Below are 12,186 nucleotides of genomic sequence, written 5' to 3'. Positions count from 1 at the left end.
GGTGTGCCCAACTAACTATGCTATATGATAACACGGAGGTTTAGGATGAGACGCTTTCCAGCTAAAGATTTTAGTCGCTTTCATGGTGGTCAAGGGGAAAACTGGCAATTGTCCCCCAATGAGAAAACGTGAGAAGTTCAGAGAGAGGTGTTTGTGGTTGTCACTTCAATTCTCAGAAAAGATGAATCTGGCTTCGGTCAAAGTTCTTTCTTTTTATTCTTCAAAAACCTACTGAGAATGTTTCAGGAATTTGAAAAATATATGCATATTCTCAGTAAGAAAGTCTTAGAAATCTTGAATTGATTTTCTTTTAATGTGGGAGACTGATTCACTGAAAGTAATCTATAAATTTCCCTTCAGACTTGTTTCAACAGAGATATCTGAAATATAAATTTCACAGAATTTAGAATTTTGTATAAAGGCAATTATAGTGTTTATTTGATCAAAATGGAGTGCAGCCACTTCATGTGTCATTCAGTCGTCAGTCCTGGGCCCTGAAGGGGAAAGAGACTACAGAGATGGCATGGGGATGGTCTCAGAGACCTGGGTGGCTCTGGACTAGACAATGTAGCTTCGGATAGGGCCTCCAATTACTCTGGCTTTTCTACTAAATTTCCTTCATTCAAACACTGATGATAAAATAAGTATGACTAATATAATAAAAGCAGGCTATTTCATTGCAGTGTAAGAAATCAAATGTTGTCAATTATTATGTTGAAGCCAAAAGCTCCTTTTAAAAATATTTCAGGGGCTGGAGTGTTGGCTCAGCAGTCAAGAACCCTTGGCTGCTGTTCCGGAGGACCCGGGTTCAATTCCCAGCACCCAGCTCAGAAATATCAGAACTCCAGTTGTAGAGCATCTGACCCCTTCACACAACATCCATGCAGGGAAAACACCAATGCACATGAAATAAAAGTAAATTATTTCTAAAAGAGTATTTCAGATACCCAAACCAACAAATAAGTTTAACTGGCTTTGTTTATATTCAAAGGTAAAACAACCATATAAACTTTCTAGAAAGTTTAAAATCAAACCAATACTTCTTTCTAGGTGATGGAAATATTATAGCCAGAATGTAACTGAATGTTGCTAAAGGGAATGAGGTCAATAGCTCGCCTTCATATTTTAGCGACAATGAAAGTCCAATGTCCATTTAATTCAGTGGTTACCACTCTTTATTGTACCTGGGCATCACATGGAAGGAAGGCAGTTTCTGGTTCACAGAAACTAGTCAGAAGCCCCTAGATGTACATTTTAAACAAATGTTCAAGTGATACTGAGCTGCTGTAACACACCATTAAGTTGATTTAACAAGTCTGCACACAAAACTCAAAATAAATGGAATCTCTGTTCCTAGCAGAAGCACCTACTCAGGTGGTCTATTGCTTTCAGTCATTTCAGTTGGAAATATTGTACTCTTGCAAAAGGCATGTGCTTTTTCTCCAAACACAGGGCCAGAAATATTTATACAAATATAAGGCAGCGACAAATGTATCCTACAATTTCACCCCAAGCAACAAATGTATCCTACAATTTCACCCCAAGCATATCTCTTGTCATTTTCATTTAAAAGTTAAAGACTGCATATAATAGCAATACCAAGGTGATTTAGGTCGATATTACCTTTACCCACAAACTCAATCCTAAAGAAACACTGTCCATTATTTAAGTTCTGTTCACGAAAACCATGAAGGCTGTTTCATGCAATCAGCTGGCAATGGATGCAACTGCTTTCTTTCCTAATGTCATTTGGAAATCTAATAATTTATAATGGGATGATGCTGTTTTACCCACAAAGATGATAATCAAACCCAGATTGCAAATAATGACATTATGAACTAGGATAAAACGAGAAGCAGAAGGCTCCCCTCCCCAAGGGAGCACAGACTCTGAGATAATAGAATTACTGGTTAGTCAGTGACACATCGTCCACTTGGTGCATAGTACGCTTTCGGGTGAACAGCCATCTGGGAGAGCGGCCTGCAATCGTCTCTGGGAACACATTTAGAAGACTTCCTCCCAACTTGGATTTATCATTTATTTACATGGAAAATAGTCAAAACCAACCAACCAAACAAACAAAACCCCTCCGCCTTAATGATTCTATTCTAAGTTTTAGAAAAAACCCCACAGTATCTTAAGTTGCTTTTTTAAAAGACGACTTCTCGACCACCTTTGCCTCACTATTTTCCATGAAATAAAAGGAGAAGTCCGAAAAAGAGACAGACTCGGAGTCTGCAGGGCTCTGAATATTCATGGAAGGTAATCTACTGGGGGGGGGGGTGCCTTCTTCCTCTCTACACAGACAGAGTCTGCACTGCTCCAAGCCTGCATGGAAGGTGTGCTTTCTTCCCCTCTCCCTTTCTCTCTCTCTAGAACACTCAACATTGTATTACTGAAAACTCAGCAGATTCTCTACCACAGAGGGCTTTGGCAACGAAACCAAGTCACTGAGAGGAAAGCACCAGATGCCAGTCTGCAAGTTCTACTAACTAGTATTACCGGAGACACTCATTTCCTTCCGAGTCAACAGAATAACCAGGTAATATTATATTAGCATTTGACAGAAATATACTTATATTTTGAAATAATTATAGATATAATTAATTAAATACAATTATATATATACATATATATGTGTATATATATATATATGTATGTGTGCATATGTATATAATTTCCCAAGTTTGTTCTTGAAATTGAAAGCCTTATATAGGAATCAATAAAACCAGAAGCAGATCTTTGGAGTGACACTAAATTAATTAAACTAAGATACAAGTCTCAGTGGTGACTTCAATTAAAATATGTTAAGCATGGAAAAATGTTGATGCTTTGACTCTAAAATGAGAATTAAATATAGACAACAGGAATGAAAATTCCCAACATCGAGAAAGTTGTTGCATGATTTACCTACGTACACAGTGTGCGTTCCTAAGATAGAATGGTCAGAACGATCCAGGAATGAGTAAAGAAAAGGAACTGGCTATTGCAAAGAGTGCTGAACTCAGTGGGGAACTCAGTCGCTCTGAGGTATCGAGTGAGGGGCTGAGAGCTGAGCTCATACTTCTGGTGGTATTCTTAACTGTGTCATTTTCAGAAACTAAAGGCTTCCATTGGCACTAGAAGGGAACATGTGCTATCTTCATGTATCATGTTAAATCTTCCATGAGACTTTTGTAGGATTTTCAAGCTGTATATTTAAATATAAGGAATCCCGCTTTGGGAAAAATCATTTTATTTATTTGATGGGAATTTGAAAAGTTTTAAATTTCATCTTAAATTTCAAGTTAGATACAAGACAGTCAAGTCAACTGCCCCTATTCCTTAAGTTGCCTGTTGTGTGATAACCTAGGCAATCAGACAAGGACCAGTCTCTGCTATTTTATTTTAGCCACCATTAAGTGTGCTGGGAATGAGGCTCTGGCTGTTTGGAGCAACGTCAAGTAATGATCACAGGCGCCAAAGCGGCTGCCTGCATCATCATCCTCATCATTACTATTTAGGATTCACACCGAATGATATCCGAAAGACATGTACACACTTCAAATGTAATGAACGAGTCGAAAATGACAAATGCATGGGCTACAAGTACTCTAAATCACGAGTCTCCTTGAGGCTAATATTTACTGCATGGCTAAACACGGGTAGAAATATTTCCCAATACACAGGGAAATTATTTGGATTATTATTTCTACAATCTACTACCTACTATATGAATACATTTCCCAACAGTGATTTCATACCAATCTCTTTGAACTTTTCCATTGATAATTCTAACTTGAATTAATCCCTTCTCGATTGAACGCACCAGTGATGCTAAAGAGGGAAAGCAGGAATGTGGGCGGAGAAGGAAAGGCAACTGTAAACAGACACACACGGCTACTTAGCATCCGAAAGAACGCACAGGGGAAATAGCCAAAACATCTCTAGGGCACCTGTCACAGCACACATAACAGGAGGGCTGACACCAAGATGACAGTGCTGCGAAATTCAACCGTCAACCAAAACAAGTGCAAGGCTCCCGTGGCATCTCCCAACACACTTCACCTCATCTCATGTTGCTAGACATGGAATACTTGTGTGGATGATACTCAGGGATACAGCTGTGTATCCATGCCTACTAACTGCCACGGGGAAGAAAACTCAAGCCTTAAGCAAGGCTGTACTTCTAAAATTTATGTAGAACCAAAGAAATGACCTGTGACTAAATGTAATTCACCCTCCCTCTCTCTGTGACAGGACCATGGAGGTGCCTGGTGCCAACGCCACCTCAGCCAACACCACCTCCATTCCTGGGACCAGCACCCTGTGCAGCAGAGACTACAAGATCACCCAGGTTCTCTTCCCATTGCTCTACACTGTCCTGTTTTTTGCTGGGCTCATCACGAACAGCTTGGCGATGAGGATTTTCTTCCAGATCCGCAGTAAATCCAACTTCATCATTTTTCTTAAGAACACGGTCATCTCTGATCTTCTTATGATCCTAACTTTTCCTTTCAAAATTCTCAGTGATGCCAAACTGGGAGCTGGGCACCTGAGAACCCTGGTGTGCCAAGTCACTTCAGTCACGTTTTACTTCACAATGTACATCAGTATCTCGTTCCTCGGATTGATAACCATTGACCGATACCTGAAGACCACCAGACCATTTAAAACTTCCAGCCCCAGCAATCTCTTGGGTGCGAAGATTCTTTCTGTTGCCATCTGGGCCTTCATGTTCCTGCTGTCACTGCCTAACATGATTCTCACCAACAGGAGGCCAAAAGATAAGGACATAACGAAATGTTCTTTCTTGAAGTCGGAGTTTGGTCTGGTCTGGCACGAGATAGTCAATTACATCTGCCAAGTCATTTTCTGGATTAATTTTTTAATTGTTATTGTTTGTTACAGCCTCATTACAAAAGAGCTCTATAGGTCCTACGTCAGAACGAGGGGTTCAGCCAAAGCTCCCAAGAAAAGGGTGAACATCAAGGTTTTCATCATCATTGCTGTGTTCTTCATTTGCTTCGTTCCCTTCCACTTTGCACGGATTCCCTACACCCTGAGCCAGACACGGGCCGTCTTTGACTGCAATGCCGAGAACACTCTGTTCTACGTGAAGGAGAGCACCCTGTGGCTGACGTCCTTGAACGCCTGCCTTGATCCATTCATCTATTTCTTTCTTTGCAAGTCTTTCAGAAATTCCTTGATGAGCATGCTGAGGTGCTCAACATCCGGGGCAAATAAGAAGAAAGGACAGGAAGGTGGGGACCCAAGCGAGGAGACCCCAATGTAGAATGTTACAGGGGGGGAGGACGGGAGGGTTGCTTCAGTCTTTAGTGTCTAGACTCCTCCAAGGAAATCACCACATAAATATATTAACAGTCTCTAAAAAGAAGCCGAGTTATGACTCTTTAAATAAGCAATAAACTAAGGAAATAATTTTTATCTATTTTTGTAATATATATATATATTATATAAAATAGATAGATGGATAAAATCCTCACCTGCATGTGTATAGTAAAATAAACTGTATCCCATTGCTATACTGCAGGCAAAACCACAAAAAAAAAATTAATGATTTACCTGGTTTCTACAAAATTAGCAACATGAAACGTAATATCCACTGTCATTTTAAAATACATTACCAATCGCAATATTATTTCTGTAATAAATGAGAAACTATGTTTGATCTGATACATCAAGCACAGCAATTACCAACTTCCCATTCATAACAAGGACAATGACAAGACGAAAGACTTAGATCAAATGAAATCCACTGGATAAGGCCTGAATTATTATAAACTCACATTCTGATGGTAGATGTTTAAAAGGTGTGTCTTACCATGAAGAATGGACACAATGAATAAAATCATTAACTTAACGAGAGTAAACTTTCATAACGTTCTAATATTTTTTTTAAAAAAATGACTACTTCCTTAACACTAGAGAAATCATTTTACTAAGAGTCTTGAGTTTACTGGGTACAGTGCCATTGTTGGTACTCATCTGCTAACTAGCTTTGGAAATGCTTGCTGCTTGACTGAAAAGAACACTTCGTAGTAAGAAAACATAAGTAACTATAATTACCAAATCACGTATCACGTCTACCAATATGAAAGTGATTGAATACTTGAGATTACCTGTTCATAATCATGTGTATAATATTAAAAGGCATTCATTCTATATCATTTTGTTGAAATTTCACTCAAAACTACTAGATCCAATGGTGCAACCTTCCTCTCCTCTGTTAAACAGTAACTATATATGAGATATATATAAGAGCGGTGGCCAGTACAACTTTATATTATTTCGCAGTTTCTTCAGCAAAGTCACGTCATGTGCATAAGTCCTCATGGGGACAATAAAGGAGCGAAGCGCATAGTCAGAACTCATGTTTCATAGGTGGTACTTTTATTTTATTTTGATTAGCTATCAATGCAGAACTGATGTATATTTATTGGGTATGGTGTGAAACTTCAGTTTATGTATATAAGCAGTAAGACCAAACTGGGGTCATACTTGATAGCTTTAATATAAGCAAAATGTCCAATGTGTGGGAGTTCAAATCATTACTTTGAATTATTAATGCTCCTTAGAAGGTATTTTCCAACAGAAGATGGCCTAAATACTAGCATCTAAACGTCATGCACAAGAAATGAAAAGGGTAGATTATAGTAGAGGCAAGTTGGCTGAACTTCAATAATGTGTTTTCCAAATCCAGCACAAGTAATTGATGTAACCCTTAGCGTGGCATCTATTCCAAGGTGGCCGCACTTCCTAGGCTGCTCTGCCACAGAGAGAACAAGATGTCGGAGATGCATGCAGACTGTCAAACATGGGAATGTGCAGGCTAGGGACACAGATCCAAGAGACAGCTCTTACCGATAACACTGCATGGGACCCAGGTCCCATCACTGACACTGCAATAGGAAAGGGGTCTGTCTATCCTGTGATGCAGAGTGCAGAGCACCCGGCTACTGCCAGATCTGCCATGGTACTTCCCTCTACGACTAGACACATACTTTTCTCATTTTGTAAGAATACCAGAGTGTGGGCAACAGAAGAGAATTTAGTAATCAATTATTGCCACCAATCTTTACTCTGCATAGGAGATAGACATGAGCATCCCTCAAACTGCCCAGGTATAGAACGGGAGGTGGGTGTATAAAAGCTCCTTGTCAAGATCCCATGAATTCAGTGTGAGACTGCTGTTGGGGTACAGACTCCCCTCCTTTTGTGGTTACACCCATTTACTGTGATGGTTTTCTACAAGAGACAGACAATGTAATGCTGATAGGGTTATTACACTTTATTAAGAACTACCTGTGTGTGATAGTTATATATACACAACATGAAATTAGCAGAGCAGTGGTGGTAAATGCCTTTACTCCCAGCACTCACAAGGGAGAGGCAGGCAGATCTTTGTGAGTTCAAGGCCAACCTGGTCTACAGAGTGAGTTCCAAGATAGCCAGGGCTACACAGAAAGACCCTGTCTCAAAATTCCCCAAAGCTGACAGTCTAAAAAACTGTTGGTACTATCAAATGTCTACTCTACACAGAGCATGCCACCATCTCCAACTGTTAATACTTTGACATATAAAAAAATAACACATCTCACATTTCCAAACAATTATTTTAAGGAAAACCAAACTTGGTATACATGAGCAGATAAAAGCATGAGGTCATAAAATGTACTATTGTCCCTCAGCTCTGTGGCTTACCGGGACTGAGGGTGCTAGCAGTTAGCAGTTTTTCTCAGAGATTTCTCACAGCAAACATCTGAAGCAGGCCTTGCTGAACCACAGCTACTGCTTAGAGCTCCCGGTTCAACACTGGCTTATAACTCCTAGGGTCTGAAAATGCTTTCTATATTTTTAAGAATGAATTCTGTGTCATGTGGAATTTATAGGAAATGAAAATTCCAAGGTCACATCAACAAACCAAATAATCCAATTAAAAGATGGGGCACAGACCTAACCAGAGAATTCTCCACAGAGGACCCTCTCGTGGCTGAGATGCATCCTTAGCCATCAGGGAGATGCAAACGAGAATGGCCCTGAGATTCCATCTGCCAAAGCGGCTAAGGTCGAAAATTCACGTAACAGCTCGTGCTGGCGAGCATGTGGAGCAAGGGAGCAATGGAACACTCTTCCATGGCCAGTGGGAGTGCAAACTTGTTCAGATACTTTGGAAACTGGTTTCTCAGAAAATTGGGCCTTGACTTACCCAGCTCTATCACACCTGGGCGTACACCCAAAGTAGACTCCACCATTCCAGAAGGTCACTTCACAGCTACGTCCACAGCAGCTGTACCTGTGATAGCCAGGAAACTACCTAGACATCCCTCAACTGGAGAACTGGTAAAGAAAATTTAAAAACAATGACATCACGAACTCTGCAGGCAGATGGATGGAACTAGAAGAGATCATCCTGAGTGAGGTGACCCAGACCCTGAAAGACAAACATGGTGTGTACTCATGTATGAGTGGATATTAGTCATAAAGTACAGGATAACCACGCTACAATCCACACATAAAGAAACTAACAAGGAGAGCCCAGGGGAACCCGTGAATCTCAGAGAAGAGGAAATAGAATAGACCTTCATGGGTGGATGGGGGACCTGAGCTAGAAACCTAGGGCGATGGAAAGGCCCAGGACCCTAGCTAAGACTCCTAGCAATGGGGGATATGGAGCCTGACCTGGCCATCTCCTGTAACCAGGCAAGATTTCCAATGAAGGAATGAGGACAGCAACCCAGACACAAAACCTTTGTCCTACAATTTGTCCTATCTACAAGATGTGCTGGGGATGGAAGACAAACTGAGGGAGTGGCCAAACAATGACTGGTCCAGCTTGAGACCCGTGTCGTGAGAGGGGGCCCACCCCTGACACTGCTAATGACATTCTGCTGTACTTGCAGACAGGGACCTAGCATGATCATCATCAGAGGAGCTTTACCCAGCAACAGATGTAGAGATTCACAGCCATATGTTAGGCAGAGCTTGCAGAACCCTGCGGAAGAGGAGGTGAAAGACTGTAGTAACCAGAGGGTTCACAGATACTACAAGAAAAGCTACAGAATCAACTAACTTGGGCCCCCAGGGGCTCACAGAGACTGAACTGGCAACCATGGAGCCTGCATGGGACTGAACTAGGTGAGATATATATATATATTACGGCCATGCAGCCTGGTCTTCAAGTGGGACTCCTACCAGCAAATGCAGGGGCTGTCTCTCTAACGGCTGCTACCTTCTAACCCTTCCTTCCTATGAAGCTGCCTCATCCAGCATCAACAGGAAGAGATGCACGTACTCTTACTGTAACTGGATAAGTCAGGGCTGGCTGCTGTCCATGAAGGGCTTCCCTTTTCTGAAGGGAAAGGGAGGAATGGATTGGGACACGGGGTGATAGGGAGGGGAGGAGGAAGGGAAAACCAGGGTTAGGATGTAAAGTAAATAAATGATTTCATTTAAAAAAATGCAATTTCTCCAACTTTGGGGGAAATTTTCCCAGTGTCTACAGTGAGGCTTACCAACAACACAGCCCACACTGTGCAGACTGAATACCTAAGACTTCCGTTGCCACAGCGATAGAGCTGGGCTCAGGTAAGGAAGACCGTTCAGCAGGAATCACTTAAAACAAAAGCCCTTTAAAAAAGATAAAAACCTGCCAACCCTTGAATTACTACTTTACAACAGAAATAAAGCCCCAGAGACGGACGCCCCTCACCACACCGGCAGCTATTTCAGTGTGTGAGCAACAGCCACGGTGGGATTAGGGTCGCCAGTGAGAACTGAAGATGTGGACACACGACCAACCGCAAGCACCAAGAGATGCATGGGTTTAGCAGGCTGTGAAGAACATCAGGTGGTGATTTCCAGAAGGAGAGTAAGTGGGCAATACGAAAATAAAAGGGACATATGTCCTAATAGTATAAGCCTATTCTTACATGGCACAGTGTGTTTTTACCTATAATTTTCAAGTTGACTCTTTGAAGAAACCTTTTTGAAAATATCATATAGGATTTTGACATAACTCTTGATCCAGCCATTCTTACAAATATGTTAAAACAAACATTCGAGAGTACCAGAGTTCAAACGTTCAGCAGTGACAGCTCGGAAAGTTAACTAAAATAAGGGGAAAGTTGTCCTTATTATTATGTACTAACATAGGCTAAAACAAAACCCAATTTATGCTTATTTAACAAACATAAATACTTACACTAGTATAAATGTAGATAACTTCTTGCTATCTATGCACTGGTACTTAGAGTTTTCAAATAGGTGTGTGTGTGTGTGTGTGTGTGTGTGTGTATGTGTGTGTATATGTATTTGTGTGTGTGTGTGTGTGTGTATGCACACACATATGTCCTCATGTGAGCGTGGGCCTGTGTACACCATAGCACACATATAGGTATCAAAGGACAACCTCAGGTGTCAAACATCATCTTCCATTGGTTTGAGATAGAGTCTCCTTTTCACTGCTGTGTATACCAGACTAACTGGTCTGCAAGCTTCTAGGGAATTCTGTTTCTGCATCTCCAGTCCTGCTATAGAAATGACAGAATCATATATACACACTACTGTGTCTAGCTTTATATGGGTTCTGGAGATCTAAGTTCATTCTTCCATGATTGTGTGGCAAGTGCTTTACCTACTAAGTCATCTCCTATGTATTTAATTTTTAAACATAAGTTTTCTTTTATGGCAAAATCCTTGTAACTAAATATTAAGCATTTCAAGTATTGTTGTGGGTTTATTACCTGTTTCTATTTAACCAAAGAGATTTTTCTCTTTTTTTTTTCTTTAAAAAAAAGATTAATTTATTTAATTTATGTGGGTTACACTGTAGCTGTCTTCACACACCCCAGAAGAGGGCATCAGATCTCATTACAGATGGTTGTAAGCCACCATGTGGTTGCTGGGAACTGAACTCAGGACCTCTGGAAGAGTAAGCAGCCAGTACTCTTAACTGCTGATCCCTGAAGAGATTTTTCTAATACTGATTTCCACTTCCCAATAATTCAGGACATCGCTGCTTGGAAACTGCATAATGTGTTTAACTCCTCACCTTTGGTTATGCTAACTGGAAAGTTTAAAACATGTTCACAGAATCTAAGGAAAGTACCTCAGTGTATTTCAGAGTAAATGAGAGATCTCTCCTAGGAATACATGAGTTCCCACTTCAGCTTACATCCTTAATGAAAATGAAAGAAACCACATCAACTTCCCAATATGATTACAGGATATATATTAACTACATCGACAGAAGTCCTTATGCTCTTAGCCTTGATCGGGCTCCGGAGTCCTGAGAAGACTAGGAAAGGAAGCAGGAGAAGACAACTTCCCAATATGATTACAGGATATATATTAACTACATCGACAGAAGTCCTTATGCTCTTAGCCTTGATCGGGCTCCGGAGTCCTGAGAAGACTAGGAAAGGAAGCAGGAGAAGACAACTTCCCAATATGATTACAGGATATATATTAACTACATCGACAGAAGTCCTTATGCTCTTAGCCTTGATCGGGCTCCGGAGTCCTGAGAAGACTAGGAAAGGAAGCAGGAGAAGACAACTTCCCAATATGATTACAGGATATATATTAACTACATCGACAGAAGTCCTTATGCTCTTAGCCTTGATCGGGCTCCGGAGTCCTGAGAAGACTAGGAAAGGAAGCAGGAGAAGACAACTTCCCAATATGATTACAGGATATATATTAACTACATCGACAGAAGTCCTTATGCTCTTAGCCTTGATCGGGCTCCGGAGTCCTGAGAAGACTAGGAAAGGAAGCAGGAGAAGACAACTTCCCAATATGATTACAGGATATATATTAACTACATCGACAGAAGTCCTTATGCTCTTAGCCTTGATCGGGCTCCGGAGTCCTGAGAAGACTAGGAAAGGAAGCAGGAGAAGACAACTTCCATCACAGACCGGTTTCCCCCATCTGACAATTTACATTTCTAACCTTAAACCCAAGTTTGTACCACACAGAACTACAAGTCTGCCAGCTTCTTTTTCCTGTATCAATCATTGACTCTTGCCATAAGGACTCCAGAATGGGGTAAACCACTCCAGACTCATCCTGTTGCTATCTCGGGGGTGTGCTGGGGTTGGGACAAGGCAGGCTCTAGGGCCAGTGGTGGGGTTTTGGTGGGGTCTCTAGTAACACTATTTTGGGAAGGTACTTAATTTC

At 41.0% G+C, this 12,186-nt stretch overlaps 2 protein-coding genes across 16 annotated transcripts in view; one reads left to right on the top strand and one right to left on the bottom strand.

The window, feature by feature from the left end:
* P2ry12 (purinergic receptor P2Y12) overlaps positions 1 to 6,165 on the top strand; it is a 41,658-nt gene extending 35,493 nt beyond the window's left edge. For 2 of the 3 annotated variants that reach the window (XM_087632834.1, XM_087632830.1), the window contains exons 2-3: positions 2,377 to 2,542; positions 4,240 to 6,165. In XM_087632834.1, coding sequence (XP_087488960.1) covers positions 4,244 to 5,275 — 1,032 coding nt within the window. In that variant the 5' untranslated portion in view covers positions 2,377 to 2,542; positions 4,240 to 4,243 and the 3' untranslated portion in view covers positions 5,276 to 6,165. 3 annotated transcript variants of the gene reach the window in all.
* Positions 1 to 12,186, bottom strand: part of Med12l (mediator complex subunit 12L) — a 315,356-nt gene that overhangs the window by 88,608 nt on the left and 214,562 nt on the right. The gene's annotated exons all lie outside the window — the stretch shown is intronic.

Source organism: Rattus norvegicus, chromosome 2, assembly GCF_021556685.1.
Source record: "Rattus norvegicus strain SHRSP/BbbUtx chromosome 2, alternate assembly SHRSP_T2T, whole genome shotgun sequence".
NCBI classification, from domain to species: Eukaryota; Metazoa; Chordata; class Mammalia; order Rodentia; family Muridae; genus Rattus; species Rattus norvegicus.
This window is presented reverse-complemented; position numbering and strand designations above follow the sequence as displayed.